Below are 23,251 nucleotides of genomic sequence, written 5' to 3'. Positions count from 1 at the left end.
GGCTACACAGAGAAACCCTGTCTCAAAAAAAACCAAAAAAAAAAAAAAAGACCCCTTCTTCACCTCAGTTCTTCCTGGTTTTCCCAGCTACTCATGTGCCTGAGAATTACAAATTCAAGGCCCATTGGGGCTGTTTCATAGTATATAGAGTATCCTTTGTGCAGACAAGTGCCCCAGAGCCAAATCAAGCTAGGAAGCAGGCAGGGGTACCCCACAAGAGGACTTCTATTTTCTTCCCTGTACCTGGGAAGGCAGGGTGGCCGTTGTCTATCTGTCATCTCAGCACATGGAAGTTGTAGAGGTCAGCTACATAGGGACTTTGAGACCAGTTTGGGTACATGAGATCCTGAAACAAAGTTTTTTAAAACGCTCCCCCCCCTTTGATGGTGGTAGTACACACTGTGAGCCCAATACTACATGTTGGAATGAGAGGCAGGATTGCCCAAGAGTTCCTGATCATCGTGGTCTACGTGATGAGTTCCAGGCTAACCAGGATATTATCTAGGGAGATCTTGTCTCAATAAGTAAATAAATATGAAGACCTGAGGTTTTTGAAGGTACCAAGAAAAGCCAAGAAGGAACCTATGCATTCTGAACTAACAAGACTGGGGGGGGGGGGCAGGAACTTGGGTAAAGGTCATATCCAGAGGGTCTTTTAGCTACTCTGAGGTTAGTTGGTTTTCCTGGTACGGGGCGGGGTTAGGTGTGGGGGTCTGGAAAGGTTTGAAACAAATCAGAAGTATGTTCTTCCTAGTCCCAGGCTACAAGTTGAAACCAAAGGGCCAGCTGTCCCCTCTGCCTCCCTCTGGGGCCCCCTGAACTTCCTCAGATAAGAATTCTCTCCGGTACACGGCTTGAAGTGGCATCAGCACCCTGCCACACCCTCAATCCTTTCTGAGTTCTCTTTTCTTCCTGGCATCTACCACATCACAGTAGAACTGTTTGCCGAACGTCCTCCCCCACCCACCCACCCACCACAAGCTTTCAGTATGTTTAGGGCCCTGGTGTGTCCGGCCCCAGGTGTCCTCAGGCAGCTGAGTGAATTCCAAGGCCAAGCTCTGAAGTTCCTCATATTGTTATTCAGGCAAGGCCTCAATTGTCCTCCCAGGGCCCAGGGCCTCCCTGGCCAGCATATCTAAAGTAGCCACACCCTGCCGAAGGCCTTGCAAATTACTCCCTATGACCTCCATCTGTTCCCAATTCCCTCGAAGCCTTGAAAGCCTTAGTAGAGGCTGGACCCAGACCACCACCGAAGGTGACCTTCGTTTTTGAGACAGGGTTTCTCTGGATAGCCCTGACTGTCCTGGAACTCGCTTTGTGGAACAGGCTGGCCTCCTCAAGAGATCTGCCCGTCTCTGCCTCTGCTGAAATTAAAGGCATGCCGCCACCATGCTCAACACAAAGGTGGCTTTTAAAATGTACTTTTGAGAATCAGTAAATCCACTTACTTATTAATCCACTTTAAGAAATATGCATTCACTTAGTGTGTGTTCACATATGCCGCAGCATGCAAGTAGAGGTTAGAGGACAGAAATCAGGAGGTATGTCTCTCCTTCTACCATGTGGGTCTATGGATTTGAACTCATGTCCTTAGGTTTGGCAGCAAGCTCTTTAACTCACTGAGCCCACCAGTCCCTCTCTTTCACTTTTCCCCTTTTTCTTTCCTTCTCTCTCTCTCTCTCTCTCTCTCTCTCTCTCTCTCTCTAGGGGTTAGGGTTTTTTTGTTTGTTTTTGTTTGAGACAGGGTCTCTCTATTTAGAGATCTGCAACTCACTATGTAGACCAGGCTAGCATGGAACTCATAAGAGATCCACCTGCCTCTGCCTCCTCAGTGCTGGGATTAAAGGTAAAGGTGTGTGCCATCTTGCCTGGCATTTTTCCTTCTTCATTTTCTAGGCTGTCCCCAAATTTGCACGAGCTGTCCTCCCTCTACACACACCTGGTTTAACCACTATCTTGCTATCATTGTGCCCATTGTCCTTATTGCCTCCTCTTTTGGGGGTTCGGAGGAGCAGAACACAGAGCCTTGTACATCTCAGCCAATTATTCTATTACTGAGCTCTATGCCCAGCCCCATCCTTTACCCTTTGTCTTTGGTGACAGGGCCATGTATTGTGGCATAGGCTAGCCTTTAACCTGGCACCTCTTGTTCCACCTTCACCAAGTAGTAGGTATAATTTCAGCCATTTTTTTCTTGAGGTAAGTATGGAACTAGGGTCTTGTCAGGCTAGGCAAGCCAAACTGAGTCATGTCCCCAGTCCCTCTGAAGGACCTTGGCTTATTCATTTGCTAACTTGTAGCTTATTTTGTTCCCCCAACTCGAAAGAGAATGCAGGTTTTAAGAGAGCATTGGGGTGTCCCGTTCCTAAAAAAGGCCCCTATTGTCTGGTTAGAAAATCCTGGGCCTTGGCCTCCCTAGTAGCTAGGACAGGCAGTGCCCCTTCCCACCCCCACCCCCAACCCATGCTTTCTTTTTTTCTTTTCTTTTTTTTTCCGGAGCTGGGGACCGAACCCAGGGCCTTGCGCTTGCTAGGCAAGCGCTCTACCACTGAGCTAAATCCCCAACCCCTGGAACCCATGCTTTCACGATTCAATCAACACCTATATTGGAGCAGGGCATTCGTTTCCACGGATAGTTGCAGAGTACCTGTGTGTTAGGCAGTCAGGGGAAGCTGCAGTCCTCTTCCTGCCTAAGTGAACTCTGTGGGGATGCAATCAATTCTACCTGGGCTGAGATCAGTAGGGTTTCACATGCCCCAATGCAGGGTTTCAGTTTTTCCCTTTGTAAACGAGGGTAGCAGAGAGGGCTGAAGGACAAAATGACCTCTGCCCATCCTAGCGGTAGCACTCTGTAAGCCCCTTTCCTGGTAGTTAGAGGCGGAGATGGCGGAGATGGCGAGGGGTCAGCTTCCTACTGAGGGGAGGGGGTACCTCCCAAGCAGCTGATAGGAAACCTCTATTCTCTGAGCAGCAGCAGCTGATGCTTCTTCTGCTTGGTTCTCCTCCTATTTCTGCCCCCCCCCCCCCATTTTATCTCTAACTGATCCAAATCTTCCTGTCTCTGGCTGCCAAGTGCTGAGATTACAGGTGTGAGCCACTACTCGTTGCTTCTTTCCTCCCCCACTCCCGACCCCATTCCCCTTTTCAGATGCGGTCTTATCTATAGCCCAGGTTGTCAGGCCTCGCCCGAACTTTGACAATCCTCCTGCCTCACCTCCCGAGGGTGCTGGGGATTCCAAACCTGGAATGCCCAACTTTCTGAACCTCTGTTTCGTGATCCCCAAAGTGGGTATCTTAACCGTCCCTAACCCATAGGTTGGTAGACCTCAGTCCCGATCGGGTGACCCAGGAGCGGCCGATGAACATGTGGGGAAAGTGGAGGCGCTGGCGGAACCCAGGCGCTCGGGACTCGATGCCCACCCGGACGTCTGCGGCGGTTGCGCGGGCGGAACCTAGGCGGTCGGGGCTTGGCTCTTGCTGGGACCTGTGCGGCGGCAGCGCGGGCGTAAGAGCAGAGCTTGCAGGGACAGGCCTTGGTGAGTATGCTGCGGTCGTGGGATGTCCTCCGTGTCCGCCGCACCGGGAGGGGGCTGCGGGTAAGGAACGGCCTGGAGAGGGGCAGTGCTCTGACCGCCGGGCGGGGCGGGCGGGATGGGAGGTGGCTGCCCCGAAGCGGGTGGACATTCTTAGAATTTGAAAAGGACACTTCGCGGCTAGAAGGAATTAAAAGGAAATTGACCCGCCCATAGGAGCTGAGAAGGGAACAGATCTTGCCCTCGGGCTGCCTACTCTCGGGTGTGGCCTCATTTAGCGAATTTGCATTGGAAGTCTGAGGACTGCAGACCTTACAGTGTGTATGGAGAAATAGGTAGCCGATTGATTACTTGTCTTCTATTCTGGAAGTCCAGCTAGTTTCGTATCCTTGTAACTCAAGGTAGACCTAATGTCCTCCAAACTGACTCATTCCTCTTTAACTTTCTTCTTCTTGTTTGGGTTTTGTTTTGTCGTCGTCGTCCCCCCCCCTCCCCAAACTACGAGGCAAAACAGTAGCCCCAGGCTGGCCTTGAACTCACTGTGTGTCCCTGGGTAACTTTGAATTTTACATACTGCCTTCACCTGCCAAGGGCTGAGATTACAGGTCTATACTACCACACAGTTTAAGTTGGTGAAGGAAGCTCGATTTATGTTTTCTGTACAAGTACTCTACCAATTGGGCTACATCTTCAGCCTCTCCCTATGTAATTGAGGCTGCTGTAGAACTCTCTTAGAGTAGCTAAGACTGAAAGGGAAAATATCTGCTCAGAACTTCCAGGACTCAAGTTCTCAGCACAAAGGAGATTTATTTGTCCCAGAGGGACAGAGGGCAGGGAATAAGAGACAAAGACAGAAGATAGAGAATGAGGGAAATGGGGAAGGGAACAAGGGAGAAGGAGGATGTGTTTTTGTCCCAGAGAAGCAAAGGTCTTCCTCTGGATAGAGACAAACAGACATGGCCCATAGACAAATGGCAGTTTATAAAGACACCAGGAGAAATCCTGTGTTAGGATGAGGTGTTAATTAGGTGAGCCGCTAAAGGGGCTGGACATTGATACTTTGTTGGCCGTACCTTGGTATTCGGCCTTAGGAGGAGGAAGTGGAAGTATCCAAATAAGGGAATGGACTTTGGTGGCTGGCTTTAGGAATGTGATCAAATGCTTTTTATCAAGGCGGAGGGACTAGGGAAGAAGTGCAAGGCCTGCCAGGGCCACTCTCATCACACTAGAACTGGCTAGCATGCCCTCAAAGACTGGTCATGTCTCACTCCAATCTTCACCAGGCACCAAGGATAGCCTGTGAACAGCTTCCTATTCACTGATGGAAGGCCTGTTACCCGCTCCGGGCTAAAAAACTACTTAGCAAGGGAGTGGGATGTATGGGTTTGGACTGTAACCTCTGGGCAGGAAATTGACGGTCTCTGGATATCCTGGTCTTCAGGATAACCCGGAAGAGGATAATTCCAGCTGTCCTTGCCATTTAGGACACTAGGACATATTCTTCCTGACTTTTCTCAAATCTTTGTTGTTTTTTCAACAGGGTTTCTCTGTAGCCCTGCCTGTCCTAGAACTCACTCTGTAGACCAGGCTGGCTTTGAACTCGAGGCCCCCCACCTGCCTCTGTCTCCCAAGTGCTGGGATTAAAGGTGTGTGCATCACCACACCCAGCATAAACCAGTTCTTGTTTTCTTAACTCTTCCACCCTGTCTCTAGAGCTTTCCAGGCCCAGTTGTGTTACCAGGAAAGGCCAGGAGAAAGCACCCGCTTCAGCGGCCACAGATAGCTGCTTTCTTCTGACACCTACCAGTCTGGACCCAGCAAAGTGATGTCTAGCTTCAGATGCATTCCAGCAATTAGGGGTTCTGGATATAATCAAATCTTAGAGTCCTATTATATGGCACAGGCTAGCCTAAAATATGAAATTCTTGAGCCTCAACCTCTATAGACTGCCAGGATCCCACACCCCATTCATATACTTTTTCTCTATTGGAGCAAACAAGGGGCTCCTCACTGGTTCCCAGTCTAATTCTGTCTGGGGATCTAAGAAAAAGCTCTTTGACTGCTAGCTTAGTTCCCATCTGCCCTTCCTTAAGTAATAGCCCCCTTTTTTCTTTTTTTTCCTTCGAAGCTGGGGACCGAACCCAGGGCCTTGCGCTTCCTAGGCAAGCGCTCTACCACTGAGCTAAATCCCCAACCCCCCCCCCTTTTTTTTTGTTTTTTTTGTTTTTTTTAGTAATAGCCCTTGTTATTAGGATGCTTCTCTCTCTCTCTCTCTTTTTAAGATTTAGTTTATTATGTATAATACAGCATCCTGCCTGCATGTACACCTGCAGGCCAGAAAAGAGCATCAGATCCCATTACAGATGGTTGTGAGCCACCATGTGGTTGCTGGGAATTGAACTCAGAGCCTCTGGAAGAGCAGTCAGTGCTCTTAACCGCTGAGCCATCTCCAGCCTAAGATGCTTTTCTTACAATGCTAAAGTATTAACCTGAGTAGGAAGGCAGACTTGGCAGTCAGTAGGCAGTTATATTTTTTAAATGCAGGTAGCTGGGCTGTGTGATGCTGTATCAAAATCCCAGGTCCTCAGTCTGGGACAGGAGGATCAAAAATCTGCCACATGGGGCTGGAGAGATGGCTCAGTGATTAAGAGCACTGACTGTTTTTTCAAAGGTCCTGAGTTCAGTTCCCAGCAACCACATGGTGGCTCACAACCATCTGTAATGGGATCCAATGCCCTCTTCCAATGTGTTTGAATTGTACTCATATACATGAAATAAATAAATAAACCTTTAAAAGAAAACTGCCACATGGACTGAAGCGATGTCTTGAGTTTGGTCCTAGGAACCCAGTTGGTGGAAGGAGAGAACAGAGTCTTTCCTATAAGGCGTCCTCTGACCCCATGTACGTGCTGGGCCACATGCATGCACGCAGAGGACTAAACAACTTGGTTCAGCCTCAGATGAATTTAAGGCCAGCCTGGGCACTTAGTGAGAGCCCAACTTGAAAATGAAAGCAGTCTGGGAGGCAGGAGTGTAGCTCAGTTGCTGGAGCACGTGTTTAATCCCAGCAGCATGGGGTCACAGGCCTGTAATCCTAGGACAGGGTAGATGGAGGCAGGAGGATTAGACTTGGTTTCTTTTATTTTCTTTCTTTTCTTTTCTTTTCCTTCTTTCTTTTTTTATTTTTTGAGACAGGATTTCTATCTATAGCTCTGGCTATTCTGAAGCTCCCCCTGTAGACCAGGCTGGCCTCGAACTCACAGAGATCCGTCTGCCTCTGCTTCCCCAATGCTGAGGTTAAAGGTGTGTGCGCCACCATTGCCAGTAAAGGATCAGATCTTTTAGGCCACCTGGGGTCAACATGAGACACTGTCTCATTCATAGATAGATAGATAGATAGATAGATAGAGATAGATAGATAGATAGATAGATAGATAGATAGATAGGGCTTCAGGATGTAGAGTACTTGCCTGGAATCCACCTATGAGGGCCTAAGGGTGTGGTCCTGTGATAGACTTACCTGTCTGCTAGAGGCTCTGGATGGTCTTCACCCTACACACAGACCCACACACACAGCCTTTAGCCCTTAGGCTTAGTCTTCCTCATCTGTTGCAGAGCCTTGGAGCCCGCTTTGAAGACTTTTTTTTTTTAATATTTATTTTATTTTGTGTATATGAGTACACTGTCATTGTCTTCACCCACACTAGAAGAGGACATCAGATCCTATTACAGATGGTTGTGAGCCACCATGTAGTTGCTGAGAATTGAACTCAGGACCTCTGGAAGAGCTGAACCATCTCTCCAGCTCCCCTTGAAGACTTCTTATTCCACCTGCACAACTTGCTGAGTGCTTTGCATGCCCCACACAGCACTAATCCAACAGCTCCTCTCACAAGGGCCAGCATAAGCGGGAGATACAGTGGCCTTTGTCTTGGACTCCCTGTCCCTCCCTCATTCCCACAAGTCCATGCTCTAGATAGTAAGCATGGGGTTTCTAGGAAGGGATAGCTCATGTTCCTCCTTGCTCAGAGGAGTATGTGTGTGCCCACCTCTCTCAACCTCCTCATTCCAATCTATTGCCATGCCTCGAAGTATATCCAGGCTGGCCTGGGGCTCCAGTTGTCCTGCCTAAACCTCCCTGTGCTGCCACTGTGGTGTGTTCTCTGAAATGGCTCAGCTTCTTATTTGATCCAGGACTGCACTGTGGTGTGACTGATCAGAACTGTTCCCAAGCCCTTCTGGAAACCACTGTCCAGTGTTTCTCCTCCCTCCTCCAAGACTTAGACTCTTCTCTAGCCTCTTTCTCTCCAGCCCTGTCTGGATAATTGCTTCTGTGTTCACTGCTGGGCTGTGATCTTAAGGTCGGCCAGCAGAAGATCTGCTGTGCAGGGACCTGTACTTGGGATGGCAGAGAACGCCCGAATCTGTAAAAAATAAACACAAAGCTGGTGAGGTTGTGCTTCCATGGAATTTCAAAGCTTTCCTGGAATCCCAGTATTCCACTGAAGAAGAGGATCACCAGGGAGAAGCTAGCCTAGGCTTCAAGGCAACATGCTGTAATCACATCTACCTCAGATCACACACTTACCTGTGCTGGTCCTCCTCATCTCCCTCCCCCAGGGTTTGTCATGTAGCCCTGACTGCTCTGTAGACCAGACCTGGGCCTCGAATTTTCATTACATTTGTTTGTTTGTGTGGTATTAAGGAAGACAGCTTTCAGGAGTTGGCTCTCTCCTCCTCACAGGGTCTCAGCCTGCCAGTTACTCTTACCCTCCACGCCATCTCCTGTCCCCCATGTAGCTCACACTGGCCTCAAGCTGTCATGTGGCCAAGGATGACCTTGAACTTCTGAGCCTCCTGCCTGCGCTCACAGGTGTGTGCCCTCATAACCAGTTTTAAGAAGTGCTGTGTTCTCAGTGGTAGAGCGCTTGCCTAGCAAACGCAAGGCCCTGGGTTTGGTCCCCAGCTCCGAAAAATAGAAAAAAAAAAAAAAAAAAAAAGAAGTGCTGTGTTCAAACCCAGGGCCTCCTACATGCTAGGATAGCATCTACCACATGTAGGTGAGCTACATTCCAACCCCACTGCTGAACCATCACTTTTCTTTTGCAACATTTTAAATGTGAATGGATGTTTTGCATGCGTGTATGTCTGTGCACCATGTGAGTGCCTGGTAACCACAGAGTCCAGAAGAGGGCATTGGCTCCCCTGAAGCATGAATTACAGATGGTTGTGAGCCATCATGTAAGTGCTGGGAATAGAACCTGCTTTTCCAAGTGCCTTTAATGGATGAGCCACATCTTTAGCCCCCTCACTGCTGACTCTTGATTATACCAACAGGCCAGTAGAAACCCAAGTTAGCCATGTTCACAGTTCCGGCATTAGCAGTCACAAGTCCCAGGCCAGCCTGGTCTACAGTAGAGGTACTGGTGTCTGCATACTGGTGAAAGAAAACCTGCATTTCCTGGAGGGAACCTTGTTTTTCCTGGGCCCGGGAAGCATTCCACTGGGCATCAGGAGCACACACTGCTGTAAGGAACAGATGGGGTAAGGTGTTGGCACAGGACTGAAGCCTGAAGCAGAAGGATCACCTGAACCCAGGAGTTCAAGACCAGCCCCCAGCCCAAGCAATGTGACAAGACCTCATGGGGGCATGAGGTTTGACAGTATAGAGTGAACAGTATAGAATTCCCTCTGCATTGTTTGTTTGTTTGTTTGTTTGTTTGTTTCTTTTTCAAGACAGGAATTCACTCTGTAGATTAGGCTGGCCTCAAACTCAGGAATCTGCCTGTGTTTGCACTTAGAGTACTAGGATTAAAATCAGGCAGTACCACATCCAACTTTGGTCAAGTGCTGACCTGGCATGTATGGAATCTTGGATTTGATTTCTAGTACTATATAAAACAGCTTGATATCCCAGTACTCAGAGGTAGCAGAAGGAGGGTCAGAAATTCAAGACTAGCCTGGGCTGCACCGTGAGCTTGCAGTCAGTGTGGGCTATCTGAGACCTCTTCTCAGAAATAGTGGTTTGAAAATGGGAAAAGAAATGATGATGGATCAGTGAGGTGAGGCATCCCCATGTCTCCAGGGAAAGGCAATGAGTGCAAAGGTCCTGTGGCAGGGCTGTATTTGCTCTACCTCAGGAGTATTAGCTGGTCCAAAGGTGGGGAGGGGAGGGGAGATGAGGTCAGAGGGTGACAAGGTCATGTAACTTCCACTGAGAGGACCCCAAAGAATGGTCTAAACAGAAGTCACTCTGGGATTTAGTTATGTATGTCTGCTTGTTTTTAACCTGTGCGCGAGTGCATGTGTGTATGTATGGGTGCACTTTACAGTGTGCATCTGGAGGGAGGACAAGCTTAGGACTCTGTTCTCTCCTTGGACTCTGCGGCTTCTGAAGTCAGGCGGCCAGGCTTGGTACAAGTTCCGAGACCTGCGGAAGTCTTCACTGACCCAGGATTTAGATGTTGCCAGATCCAGTTTACAGCTTGTGGGGAAAACACTGGGCTGGAGTAGGATACCTGATGTCCTCCTCTGGCTTTTATGCCCAGGAATGGGCACAGCAGCTCACACATGTACATTCATACACACAAACAAAAATATAAGCCAGACTTGAAGTCTACACTTTTTTTTTTTTTTTTTTTGGTTCTTTTTTTTCGGAGCTGGGGACCGAACCCAGAGCCTTGCGCTTCCTAGGCAAGCGCTCTACCACCGAGCTAAATCCCCAACCCCGAAGTCTACACTTTTAACCCTAACTCTAGGGAGGCAGCAGTAAGCATACTGAGGTCAGCCTCATCTATATAGTGAGTCCCGGGGCTACACACTGAGGCTCTGTTTCAGAAAAGGGAGGAGGTACGGAGAAAGAAAAAATAAAAAAGAATACACCACAGGGAGGGTGGATTTAGGAGCCCAGTGGGGAGGTCACAGAGACAGTCCAGGCATGCAATGGTGGTGGCTGGATGCAAGAAGGGACAAAACAGGGCTGGTAACTCTAGTGGGTTTGGGATGCTGATGCCCTATCTAGATCTGGTTGGCCTTGAAGTCAGTCCTCCTGCCTTGGCATCCCTAGTGCTGGGATTATGAGACTTTGGAGGGACCTTAAAACAATGCAGATGGCCTGAGATTACAGGATTAAGGAAGGCTAAGGCAGACAGGATGGTAGCTTCCACGACAGTGTAGGGTATATAGTGATAGCCTGTGCCCTTCTCCATCCTCCACCCCTCTTCCCAAAGAAAGATTAAGGAGTAAGATGGCTCTATGAGTAAAGTCTCAAGGCTCTCACCACGAAGCTGACAGCCTTCTTGTGGTCCTATCCCTGGTAATGTAGAGGGAGGAGAGAACTAGCACCTACAAGCTGTCCTCTGACCTTCAGCTAAACAAGTGTACCACTACACACACACACACACACACACACACACACACACACACACACACACACACACACACACACACACACTTGAAAACAAAAAGCCTTGGGCTGGAGAGATGGCTTAGTGGTTAAGAGCGCTGACTGCTCTTCCAGTGGTCCTGAGTTCAATTCCCAGTAACCACATGGTGGCTCACAACCATCTATAATGGGATCCGATGTCCTCTTCTGGTGTGTCTGAAGACAGCGACAGTGTGCTTATAAATCTTTAAGAAAACAAAAAGCCCAAGATACTGCAAACTCTTAAAATTTCCTGACAAGGTCTCCTTAAGCATAGGCTGTTTTCACTCAGTAGTTGCAGTATTTAGCGGTCACTGGATCATTCTGGATCTAGCTGTCAGGATTCTGGCTGACTGAGTTAAGAATAGGCTATATTTGGGTTCGGTCCCCAGCTCCGAAAAAAAGAACCAAAAAAAAAAAAAAAGAATAGGCTATATTTGAGAGGGGCTGGGAATATTCTTCTAACAGTTACCCCAGAACCATAAAAAAACTATGATGATCAAAGTAGACAAAAAAAGGGTTGGGGTGCAGTTAGTATAGAGTTTGCCTACCATGCAGGAGGCTTTGGCTTCCATCCACAGTACCCCATAAACAGAGGGTGGCAAAGCAAACCTGTAATGCTGGCACCTGGTAGGAAGTAGGAGGGTCAGAAATTCAAGGTCCTTGGCGACAGAGTTCAAGGTCCATCTGGGCTAGGGACCCTCTCAAAACAACAGAAGGCAAAAGAGTCCCATATGGTGTCGCATACCTGTTCAGCAGTTAGAAGGCAGGGTGCCTGTATGTTCGGGATCAGCCTGAGCTACATAGCAAGCCGCTGTCTCCAAAACCTTGTAACAACAGACAGACAAAATTCCCTATCTGGGGTGGAGCTGGGGGAATTGACGCAGGTCCTACTAAGGACAGTGATAGTCTTGATTGAGGCGAAAGCAAAGGGCGGACTTATTCTCTCCTGGAGCCATGTGGCTTTAACTCTTTGACCTTCTTCCCAGAGCCTGGACCATGCAGAGCCTACCAATCATTCCTGTGCCGGTGCCGGTGCTGCGCCTCCCTCGGGGCCCGGATGGCTTCAGCCGAGGCTTTGCCCCTGATGGACGCAGGACCATCCTGAGGCCAGAAGTCGGAGAAGGTCGTATTCAAGATCCGCCAGAGTCACAGGAACAGCGGGCCCGAGCCGCTCTGCGGGAGCGCTACCTCCGAAGCCTCCTAGCCATGGTGGGCCACCCTGTGAGTTTCACACTGCACGAAGGTGTACACGTGACTGCCCAGTTTGGTGCCACAGACCTGGATGTAGCTAACTTCTACGTTTCCCAGCTGCAGACTCCCATAGGCGTGCAGGCGGAGGCCCTGCTTCGATGTAGTGACATAATTTCCTATTCCTTCAAGCTGTGAAGACTGTCTGCTCGTTCTCTTGTGGGCATTGCCGCAGTAGCCCAGGCCTCTGTTCTCAGCACCTTCCTGGACTTCGAAAGCAAGCGCCAACAAACTCTGGCTTTGGACTCAGAGGCACACCAAAGCAGAGACCACCTGGGGCTGGATGCTGATGACCCTGGCTCTCAAGAGGCTGCGGTGGGAAGATCATAAATTCAAGGGGGGACAGGCTGTGCCACAGTGGGAGGCTGCAACCACAGACATCCTAGGTCTTTCGTGTTGAAAGGAATGTTCTTCCTCACACTAGTGAACTTTACAGAAATAAATTCCAAGGCTAGGCCTTGCAGGCTGAGGAGTGTGTATATGCATGTGTGTCTGTGTGCAGAGAGCACTGAGGAGCTTGCAGGGTTGAGCCTCTCAAGCTGTTTTCCATCTGTCCTTCTGCCAAAGAAGTCATCACCTGGAGAAATCTGGCTCTGCCTCTCCTTTAAATTTGTATTATTTTATGTATGTGGGTGGTTTGATTACATGGATGTCTGTACCACATGCATGCAAGGGGTATGGCTGAGGCCAGAAGAGAGCTCAGGTCCAGTGAAACTAGTAAGAGACAATTGTCAGCCACAACGTGGGCTCCACTGCAGGAACAGGCAGTGCACTTAACAGCTGAGTCATCTTTTCACCCCTCCCCAGCCTTTTTCAAAAGGCAGGACTGGCCATGTAGCCCAGGCTGGCTCGGGATTCACAGTCCTGCCTTAGTCTTCCAAGTGCTGGGATTACAGGTCAGGCCGCCATACTTGGCCTTTCTGCTTATCTTTTTTGTTGGATCCTACAGAGAATGGTGCCATGTTTAAAACCTTTTTGTTTTAAATTTTTTTTTTTTTTTTTTGGTTCTTTTTTTCGGAGCTGGGGACCGAACCCAGGGTCTTGTGCTTCCTAGGTAAGCGCTCTACCACTGAGCTAAATCCCCAGCCCCTGTTTTAAAATTTTTAAATGCAGGTGTTGCATCTGTGCCCACATGAGTGTGGCTGCTCATGGGCACCAGAAAAAGATACACACTCTGCAGGAGCTAGGGTTACAGGTGCTTGTGAAATGTGGGTGCTGAGAGCAGAATTCAGGCCCTCTGGAACAGAGGAGCAAGTGTTAACTGCTGAGCTGTCTTCCTACCCCCTGGAGTAGTATTTAAAAGTTAGTAGTTATCTCATGCTAAAACTTGTGGGGCTATAAGCCATGAGTGAGGAATCCAGATAACAGTGTGGGGCTTGCACTGCTCCTGGGGTCCTCCCCAAATGGCTGTCATTCTCTGCACAAGAAATTGACCTTAAGCCTATTTTGAGGTGGGCAGGGATGGCCTTTTACTAGAAATAGTCTTGGCTTACACCAGGTTACAAGGTTCCTCTGGGTGATGTGGTCCACTGCAGTCAGCTGCAGGTTTGTTTTCCCACTGAGGAGACAGGGAGTGGTGGTGGTGTTCGAATTTGTGTGACAGCCCGGGAGCAAATGCTGCAGGTTGGTGGTTAGCATTGAAGATTTACCCTTCCTCAGTTTGCTCCACCTCCTAGTGAGAAAGTCTGTGTCACCTGTTTCAGTCCCTTGTCACTAGAAATCTTTCAGTAGATGATATCCAAAAGCAGTTCCTAGCTGAGCACAATGCCCTAAGCCTGTAATCCTAGCCCTTGGGGTGGGGAATGGGGTGTAGAGGTAGGAGAGCCAGAGATAATAAAGCCAGTCTTGCCTACATGGTAAGTCAGAGGGCAGCCTGGGTTACGTGAGAACCAGTAAAACCAAACCAACCAACCAAACAAGAAAACCTAGTTAATGCCTTTTATTGAAGTTCAGAATGTAAGTGAAGGCTTGCATTAATTATAGGGGGCTTTTGGTAATTCTCAGTCTCAAAAGTGTGCTAATCCACAATGTGAAGAGGGAAACAGTTACCCTGAGCAGTAGCCTTAGTTGCTATCAGTTCACACCGCTGCCTCTCTCCAGCCCCAGCCCAGCTCTCTAGTCCAGTTCAATCAAGTCCAGTTCTACCATTTCAGTCCCTTGCACCAAAGGGTTGACCCTTAATAAGAAGGGAAAGCGAAAGTGCCGAGATGAATCCGAGCTATGAAATCGATCCCTTGGAGGTGTGGCCTGGGTTCGCTCGGGTTTGGTCAGCTGATTAATCTCGAGCTTTTGGAATTCCGCTCCCAGTTTGTTTTTTAATCAGGTTCATGAATACCCAGCATTTACATTTGATACAATTTTGACGAGACAGTGAAGCTAAAGTCTGCTCTTCTGTCGCTTCTGTCACCTGCACGTACTCATCCTATATTCAGCTCGGCTCTCTTGGCTTTTCAACACCTCCATCACTTTACCCTGCTCCCAGTACTTGGCTTAGCCCCGCCTGGGTCTCACTCTGTAGCACCTGCTTGTCTGAGGCTCCATATGTAATCCAGTCTGACCTCGAATTCACAACCTCCGCCTTCAGCCTCTCCGAGGCTAGGATCACAGGCGTGTCACTACCCTGTCCAGCAGGTAGTTTTTAAATTAAGGACTCTGATCCTTATTTTATATTTTAAGTTTTTTTTTGTTTTTTGTTTTTTTTTTTTTTTTTTTTTGTGGACGCGTGTGTAGAAATCAGCGGACAATTTTGTGGCGGCAATTCTTGCATTTTACGTGAGTCTCTGGTATCGAGCTCAAGACGACTTTTACCGCTGACGCAGCGCTTTTGCAGACCGCGGTGAAAGGATTTCTAGTGAATTCTTTCCCGAATTACTTGGACTTGTGACGAATGTGCGGGAGCCTAAGTGTTGACAGCTGGGCTGAGGGCGGGGGGGTTAGGGGGCGGCGGCGGCAGCGGCAGCGGCTGAAACTCGCGCATGCGCGGCGCTCGGGGGAGACAGCGATCATAGGCCCCGCCTCTGTGTTCTGCAGTTCTGGCTCTGCAGATTCGCTGCTCACGTTTCTCTTTCCCGTGGAGTCAACTGTTCTTTGTTCCCGTCTTCGTGTCGCCCTCGAAAAGATTATTTTTTTCAGAACAAAATCTCGAGTCGGGGTTATGCTTTTCTCGGTACGCAGCGGGCGCCTTAGCTTGTAGCGAAAGTGTGGCTGCGGAAGAGCAGGTACTCGCGGAGCTCGGCGGAGGCGCGTTGGGGCTCCCGGCGGCGGCGGCGGCGACGACGACGACGAACGGAGCAGACGGAGGCGGCGCTTGAGGCAGCGGCCAAGCCCATGCCCCGGAACGGCGGGAGGACCCGGAGAGACGAGTCCGGGGCCCGGGGCATGTCCCCGGGGCCCCCGTGAGGAGGAGGAGGCGGTGGCGGCGATGGAGATCCCGCCGCAGGAGGCTCCGCCCGGGCCGGGCGCGGACGCCGACGCAGATGCCGAGGCCGAGGAGGCCCCAGCCGAAGCTGGGTCTTCCAGCGGAGCTTCGCCCCCAACCGATGGGCGCCTTAAAGCTGCGGCCAAGCGTGTCACGTTCCCGTCGGACGAAGACATCGTGTCCGGAGCTGTGGAGCCCAAAGACCCCTGGAGACACGGTAGCTGTGGCTAGGGTTGCGGGAGAGAGCCTAGGGGCGGGTGGGACCGCCAGAGCGCCGACTCCTACGGAGGTGGCCCGCGGTAAATGTCACTTATCGGTGGTTTCAGCGGTTCCTAGGTTAGAGCTGGAGGCAGTGGTGTTGGCGGGAGAGTTGGAAAGGTGCACAGGATTGGGTTTTCAAACCCTAACCTTGTCTGGGAGTTTGGGAGGCTGGCAGCCAGCCTTTGAGTTCATGGTACACCCAGGCAGGAATAGATGAAAAGAACCCGTCTATAGTATTGGGGGAAAGGTAAGTGAGTCCACGGGGCGGTGAGAGCAGAACCAGCTGGTCTGTAAACCAGGACGCAAAGGGTAGCCGGCTATGGCCATTGCTTTTCTGGCTGGAATGAGAACGGGAAATAAACCCAGACTGTACAAGAAGTTGGTAAACCCTCCGACTGGGAAAAGAGGGTCGGAGGCAGCAGGCTGAGAAGCAGAGGGCGAGGTGGTCAGTTTGCCTGTATGCGAGGAATTCCTCAGTAAGGTTCAGCAGCAGAACGTGGAGCCCACTTTTACCAGGGTCTTCCTGGGGAAGGACTGGGGAATATTACCTACTCAGGTGTTTCTGGTCAACAGAAGCCGTTGGGAGATGGGAAGATCTAAGATCTAGGCCTGTTGGAGAAGGTTGGTGGGGAGGTAGAACTGGACGGGCACTTGGAGGTGTGCATTGGCTTTGATGGCTAGGAAAGATGAAAGGTTTCGGAGGAGACGGACTCAGGCTAATCCCGTTTCTGAGCTGAATTGTGTTTTGCTTGGGTGGAGCCTGTGAAGTGAGGTCGCCCACTGGCCATGTTCCGTAGAAGCTAACCTGCTTGTCTGGGAGCAGACAGACACTACTGCCAGGCTGTGGGCAGCAGAGTGGGCAGCTAGTAGCTTTGATGTATGTGAGGGCGGGGACTTGGTTGCAGGAAATGATACACTGAGAGCTCGCCATAAATGCCAGTTTGACTAGTAATTATCAAAGAGACCAAGGTTAATTTAGATTTGACTTGGGGAGCCTGCCAGGGCCGGGTGGTTTGTTTAAGGTTCTGAACTTCTTGGAACTGGTGCTGAGGACAGGAAGAGTCCAGTGGACCCTGGCAGCAACCCGATGTCCACTGTGGTGAGATCACAGCAGGAATGGGAAAGTTGGAGCAGTGTGGCCATTCAGAAGTGGTTAAGAAACCCGGTGTGGCTGTATGCAGCTGTGAGCCTAGCGCTTAGAGGCCAAGGCTGGACCATAGAGTAGCCATTCTAGGGGGGCTTGAACTGCATGGTGAAACCCTATTTCGTTATAAAAATAAAAGGGGAAAAAGAAAGGCTAGCTTGATCAAATTCTGATTTTCTCATTTGCTGTCTTTTACAAACTGCTGAGAAGTTGCCTGGATCCCCTGAGCCTCAGAACCCCCCTTCCCCAGAATGACTGACAGGAGCAGTGGCCCAGGGTCTGCCAGAGACTGAGTGACATCACACATGAACAGTGCCTGGTGAGGGTGAGCCCTCTTAAATCCATGATGATTATGAAGGCAGCACTGAGACCTGGAAAGAGCTTGCTCTTTAGTCAGGGCCAAAGTCAGAACCTAGAACCTTCCAGGATAAGGGTCAGATGGTGGGGCCTGGAGGTCAGGGCACCTGGAGGGTCAGGCAAAGTTTCTGGCCCACCGTTTTTCTGAAAAGGCTAAGCCTTTTATTTATTTTTTTAATATTTATTTAATGTATATGAGTATCCTGTTGCTGACACACCAGAAAAGGGCATTGGATTCAATTACAGATGGTTGGTTGTGAGCCACCATGTGGTTGCTGAGATTTGTACTCAGGACCTCTGAAGAGCAGACAGTGCTCTTAACCCCTGAGCCATCTCTCTAGCCCCCCCCCCCTTTTTTTTTTTTTTTACATAAAATGGTCTTATGTAGCACAGATTGTGTATGGCTAAGGGTGATTGAACTTTGACCTTCCCACCTCCCTCTCCAGAATGATGGGATTGCAGGTCTGTGCTAACACTCATTTTATGCAGGTCAGGGGATAGAGTCCAGAGCTGCTTACTGCTTGTCAAGCACTGTGGAGCCACGCTTGCAGCATATATGTGTGTGTGTGTGTGTGTGTGTGTGTGTGTGTGTGTGTGTGTGTGTGTGTGTGTGTGTGTATATATATATATATATATTTTTTTTTTTTTTTTTTGGAAACAGGATTGAATTGGGTAGTCCAGGCTGTCCTCCAATGCATGCCTCAGCCTCTGTCTCCCAGCTCTAGGATGACAGACATGACCCACCATGGCTGCAAGGTTTGGCTAACAAGAAAGCTGTTTTTTCCCCTCCTGCCTGCCTCCAGTTTCTTTGTTTGCAAATGGAGGTGCTAATTTCTTAATTGTAAACTTTGAAGGAGAGACTGCTCTTGTAAATTCCTGTCCTATAAAGCCACTAATTGGATTGCTGCTGTTAATGTGACAGGTATAGGTGATGATGACTGCCAGACGGGAGACTGTCAATCCCCCCATCTTTCCAGAGTGACAGCAGACCAATTAGGGCTCACCTTTTGGAGGAGGGACTAGAGCAGCAGCCATGACTTTTGACTGGGAATGAGCTTGAAGATTTGGCCTCCATAGGGGAGGGAATGAGAAGGTGGCCAGGTTGGCAAAGCCATCAGCATCTAGGGGCAGGTACCCAGGAGAACAGCCGGACTGTCCATGGCCTGGGAGCTGTTGGGGATGGGAAGCTGAATGGGCTCAGAAGGTTGGTGAGAGCCCAGTTGAAAGACAGGTCTCTGAGGATGGTCCAGCCTGGATCGGGGTGGCAGGTGGTGTGTCACAGTTGGTCTGTGGGCCCTCTATAGCATAGGGGTATATAAACAAGTCATGGTCCTCGTGGAAGAGCAATGACCCCAAACAGTGCCCCTAGTGACAGCCTTTGGAGGGTCTGAATTGAGGGACTTGGTGGTTTCAGATCCATTCTTCCCAGGGAGACAGATGGAAGGGCTGGCTGGTGCTGGGAGGTAAAGGAAGCCTGGAGTAGGGGACAGCTCTGAGGGAATCTGCCAGTGCCAGCGCCCACTCAGCCTCACTCTGGGTAGGAGTGCTGACTAGGGTGTCTGGAGGTCTAGTTGCCTATCTGAGGGCCAGAGCCCCCATGGGCCTTGCAGGAGCCTGGTCTTGGGGACCCCTTGAAGTGAGCTGATCTAAGGACTCATCCTTTTCCTTGTAAAACGAGAGCCATTGGTATTCTGTTATGTGTTTTCTCCTTGGTGTCCCCAGCAGGAATGGGAGCTGACTTTCTTAGCCCCACCTAGAGTTTTGTAGCAGTGTGACCAGCCTGAGAGGGAAGTTTTCAGGTGGGGTGGGTGGGGGTGGAGCAGGCTGTCTATAAAGCAGGGCCATGGGCTTCACCCTGCAGTGGGCCAGGGTGTCTGAGAGGATGAGATGCCATGGCTGGGGAGTTGGAGGCAGGCCTGTGGGCGGGCAGAAAGTGAGACTTGGAGGGGGTGGGGTGGAAGTCGTGAGAAGAAGAGGCACATTGGGTGTGTGGGCACTGGAGAGGGAGCTGGCCAGTCCTTCCCTGATGAGAGGCAGCCCTTAGGTCCTAGTTCTTTCCAGGAACTGGAACCCTTTTGGAGCAGACCACAAGAAAGTACGCAGCTCGCCTCTCCAGGCACTGCTAGACTCTGGGCTTTGCAAGGCAGACTTGTGACCAAAGCACATGACACGGATGACCCTGCCTGCCCTCCCTGCTGTTCCCCACCCTACAGCCTGCCAGTGGCATGTGGCCAGCTCGCACTCTGAGTCCTGGGCTGCCCACCAGGAAGTTTCTTGTGAAGTTCCAACATGTGACCATTCCTAGCCACCTGGAGTAAGGGAGAGGTGGTAAGGGCAGTAGCCACGCGGAGGACACCCATACTGTTTGTTCTCCCTGACTCTGCTCTGTACTCCCGGAACTGGTTTGACAGGTGAAAGCACATCTTGGTTCTGGGAGGGAGGGAGTGCTGTGACAACAGTTGGGAGTAGAGCAGGGCTGTGGCCTCTGTACAGTGCAGCTGAGGGACGGTGAGGTGCAGTGTGGAGCGCAGCATAGGAGCAACAGTACATCAGCTGCTGTCCCTTCATCCCACACCTGCTGCAGCGTGTCTCCCAGCCTTGCCATCCACCCCACTTTCCCTCAGGCTTGCTCTTCAAGACGAGTGCCTCACTCTGGGGACAGTCTAAACCTCCAGGCCCAGCCTTGTCTGAGGGCAAGTTGCCCAGCCTCACTGAGTAAACTGAGCCTAGGATGTGAGCCGAGAATGTGAGGGGCACCAACACGACAGACTGTCAAGGTACCAGGCTCCAGACGGGACATTGCTGACCTGTCTACAAATTCACTGAGGACTTGAGGACTTCCATTGCACACTATGCTGTTGCACTCTGGCCCATGGACCTGGGTGACCCCCAGTCCCTTTAGCCTTTAGTTTTTTTTGTTTGTTTGTTTGTTTGTTTGTTTGTTTTTAAAGATTTATTTATTTATTTCATGTATGTGAGTACACCGTCACTAACTTCAGACATGCCCTTTATAGATGGTTGTGAGCCCCTAGCCTTTAGTTTTTTTTTTTTTTTTTTTTTTTTCTTTTTTCTTTTTTTCGGAGCTGGGGACCGAACCCAGGGCCTTGCACTTGCTAGGCAAGTGCTCTACCGCTGAGCTAAATCCCCAACCCCTAGCCTTTAGTTCTTGATTTGTGTTTCTGTGCCAGCCCCACTTCAGGGGAGAAACTAGTCACTGCTCTGACTCCAGTCTGGTTCTGAATACAAATATGGGAAGGGATGAGGTTTTTTAGATCTGATAACCTATGGTGGCATTTGGAGGAAGTTATGGGGCAGTTAATCCAGTTTGTGCCATGACAGGACTCTTCCTTCAAGGTGCCAGACAGGTGTTGGCAATACTCCTGAGCCCTGCTGAGGCACTCAGAGCTGGCACTGGGCACAGTCTCTGAGCTGATAGTGCCTCCAGGGCATTGCTCCAAAAGGATTAAGATCTGGGAGCCATAGGCCTGGGCTGGACCAACTGCAGGCCTCAGGGGCTTGGTTTGGCACAGCCCTTCCCGGCTGCCTCTCCTGTGCTCAGGCCCTTCTGAGCAGACCACCGGCTACAGGATGACCTTGGCTGGACTCCCAAGTGCTCAGTGAGGGAGTGCTGACATGATAACACAGGTGACCGCAAGAACTCAGGTGGTGGCAGCTACCTTCTGCATAGAGCATAGGGCCAGGCTGCAGTGTGTTTTCTGGATGACCTTAGTGCTCACCCATCCCTGGTCTCCATGACCAAGTACCCGCAGGTGCAAACCTCTGCTGTGGACAGGCATCGCTCTGGCAGTGACGACTAGGGGCAGAAGTGAAGTGACTTCCCTGCCTTTGTCACACTACCAGGATGGGGCTTAGCTGGGACTGAGACCCAGGTGGCCTGCTCCTAGAGCTTGTACTTGTGGTCCTTGGACTGTCTGCAGGACCAAAGGCAAGCTGTGTCACTGCAGATGACGTGTGTGGTCTGGCAGGGCAGTAACAGGAAGAAGAAACAGTAAAGGGCCTTGCTTGACCTTGGACACTCAGGAGGAAACTGGCTCCTAGATGGCTTCAAAGTCCCAAGAAGGCTGGGCTGCTTCTCTCCCCTTGGCGAGCTACTTATCCCGCACTCTGTGCCCTTAGGCTATACACTTTTGTAGTGCTGCACAGGTAACTTGGTGGCAGTCCATTTAGGCGCTGGTTAAAGGGAGAAGATGGCGGGAGATCCCAGGGTGAGCAGTAAGCACCTAGGCTCGGTGCTGAGACCTGTGATAAGCTAAGGGCAGGGCACGGACATCTGGTAAGTCCTAGGAGTTAGCCTGGTCACCAGGTCTGTGGGGACTAGTGCCAGGACCAGCTAGAATGTAGTGTTCAGGACAGAAAAAAAAGCCAAGGAGGCCACAGGTGAGGCTGATCAGGGCTGCAGAAACACCTGAGTAAACGGAGTTGGGGGCTGCAGGGGAGTGTGATGTAGATGTAGATGTACATATATATATGTAGATAGGAATTTTGTTTTGTTTTTGCTTTGTTGTTGTTGTTTTGAGACAGGGTCTCTCTCTGTAGCCCTGGCTGTCCTGGAACTCACTATGTAGATAGACCAGGATGGCCTCGAACTCAGAGATCTGCCTGCCTCTGCCTTTGAGGCTGGATTAAAGGTGTGTGGCTCCATCACCCAGCGTAAGTTATTATTTTTAAAGAGATTTCCCGGGGTTAGGGATTTAGCTCAGTGGTAGAGCACTTGCCTAGCAAGTCCAAGGCCCTGGGTTTGGTCCTCAGCTCTGGGTGGGTGGGTGGGGGGGGACAAAATAAAGAGATTTCCCTGTAGCTTTGGCTGGCGACTCTGTATAGACCAGGCAGGCCTCAGACTCAGCTCCTTCTGCTTCTCATCCAGTGCTGAGGCTAAAGCTGTGCTGCACTGTGCTAGTTCTGCCTAACCCTCCAGGGCTGTGTGCAGGAGCCACCGAGCCTGGTGGTTTGTAGTTTTTATTGAACCTGCATCTCCTGCGTTCTAGGGTAGTGCTCCTCCTACAGGCTGTCTCCTCAACCAGCAGTGACTGGCTTTACCTGAGCCATTGCTAGTTATTTGTTACACCCGTGAGGTGCCTCGTGCACACCCACCTCCACCCCTACCCTTAGACTCTCTGTGGCCTTCCCATCTCTTCCCCTAGTTCATCCTTGATCTCGAGTATAGCCCACCTAAGCCTGTGAGGGCTTTTTCTACTTTTTGGAGACTACTATGTGACCTTATAACTCCACAGTCCCTTCACATTCTTAGAACCCTGTGTAACATTGATACCTTGTCATTTGTTAAATCCAGAAAGTTGCTTGTTCTAGAGCAGTTCTGGTTCAAGGGTCCCTGGTAGGAAAATGTGGAGATTAAGGTGGCTTCCCTCTGCATCAACTGCACCAGAGGTAGTGTGGGACCCAGTGACCATCACTCTGCACTGAAGCCATAGCTTGTTAGCTTCTTTGCCTCAGTAGGCAGCTATTTGTGGGCTGAGGGTGACATCGATCTAGAACAAACAAGCATGCAGTGCAGGCTAAGTGTGGCTCCTCCCTGCCTCCTTCCTCTTGCAAAAAGAAAGCAGGTGACTTGTGGCCAGGAGCAGTTTGCCTGAGGGTGACATCAGCTCCTCTATCCAGAACGCATGACCTTGGATAGGTGCTCCTGTGCCTCTGTTTCCCTTGTTGGCAGAATGCCTGGTTTTGATTTGGAAGAGGGGAGAAGGGGGAAGCTGGTAAAGAGAAGCACGTAGCAGGGAACAGCCCACCAGTGCTTTGGGAGCCCTCTGTGGAGTGGCCCATAGTGCCTTTGCATGCCACTATAGGTCCAGGCCTGTTCCCTCTGAGGGCTGCATCTGCATAGGCAG

The 23,251-nt window shown here is 50.4% G+C and overlaps 2 protein-coding genes and 1 long non-coding RNA gene across 7 annotated transcripts in view; 2 read left to right on the top strand and 1 right to left on the bottom strand.

Annotated features, from left to right (window-relative positions):
- Positions 1 to 3,459: 3,459 nt before the first annotated feature.
- On the top strand, positions 3,460 to 12,703 carry Gemin7 (gem (nuclear organelle) associated protein 7). Of its 4 annotated transcripts, none has more exons than XM_087584393.1 (3): positions 3,480 to 3,536; positions 8,278 to 8,406; positions 11,946 to 12,676. In XM_087584393.1, exon 3 carries the CDS (start codon positions 11,956 to 11,958, stop codon positions 12,343 to 12,345), a length of 390 nt encoding a protein of 129 aa, XP_087440519.1. In that variant the 5' UTR covers positions 3,480 to 3,536; positions 8,278 to 8,406; positions 11,946 to 11,955; the 3' UTR covers positions 12,346 to 12,676.
- LOC148007276 (uncharacterized) lies at positions 4,457 to 10,970 on the bottom strand. Its single transcript, XR_015649890.1, has 2 exons — positions 10,243 to 10,970; positions 4,457 to 5,710 (listed from the first exon to the last, which is right to left on the bottom strand). It is a non-coding gene; the product is annotated as an uncharacterized LOC148007276 (long non-coding RNA).
- Positions 12,704 to 15,259: 2,556 nt separating the features above from the next.
- Positions 15,260 to 23,251, top strand: part of Ppp1r37 (protein phosphatase 1, regulatory subunit 37) — a 31,984-nt gene continuing 23,992 nt past the window's right edge. Inside the window, 1 exon segment of one of the 2 annotated variants that reach the window (NM_001107482.1) lies at positions 15,260 to 15,842. In NM_001107482.1, the coding sequence (NP_001100952.1) occupies positions 15,629 to 15,842 (214 nt within the window). In that variant the 5' untranslated portion in view covers positions 15,260 to 15,628. 2 annotated transcript variants of the gene reach the window in all.

The sequence above is a fragment of the Rattus norvegicus genome, chromosome 1, assembly GCF_021556685.1.
Source record: "Rattus norvegicus strain SHRSP/BbbUtx chromosome 1, alternate assembly SHRSP_T2T, whole genome shotgun sequence".
Taxonomy (NCBI): domain Eukaryota; kingdom Metazoa; phylum Chordata; class Mammalia; order Rodentia; family Muridae; genus Rattus; species Rattus norvegicus.
The sequence above is the reverse complement of the archived record's forward strand: the minus strand, read 5'-3'. Positions and strand labels throughout refer to the sequence as shown.

Coding starts and splice junctions, on each gene's coding strand:
- Gemin7 (XM_087584386.1), top strand. CDS start 3,559: ATGTCCTCCGTGTCCGCCGCACCGGGAGGGGGCTGCGG. Junction 3,597..11,945: donor GCACCGGGAGGGGGCTGCGG/GTAAGGAACGGC, acceptor CCTTCTTCCCAG/AGCCTGGACCATGCAGAGCC.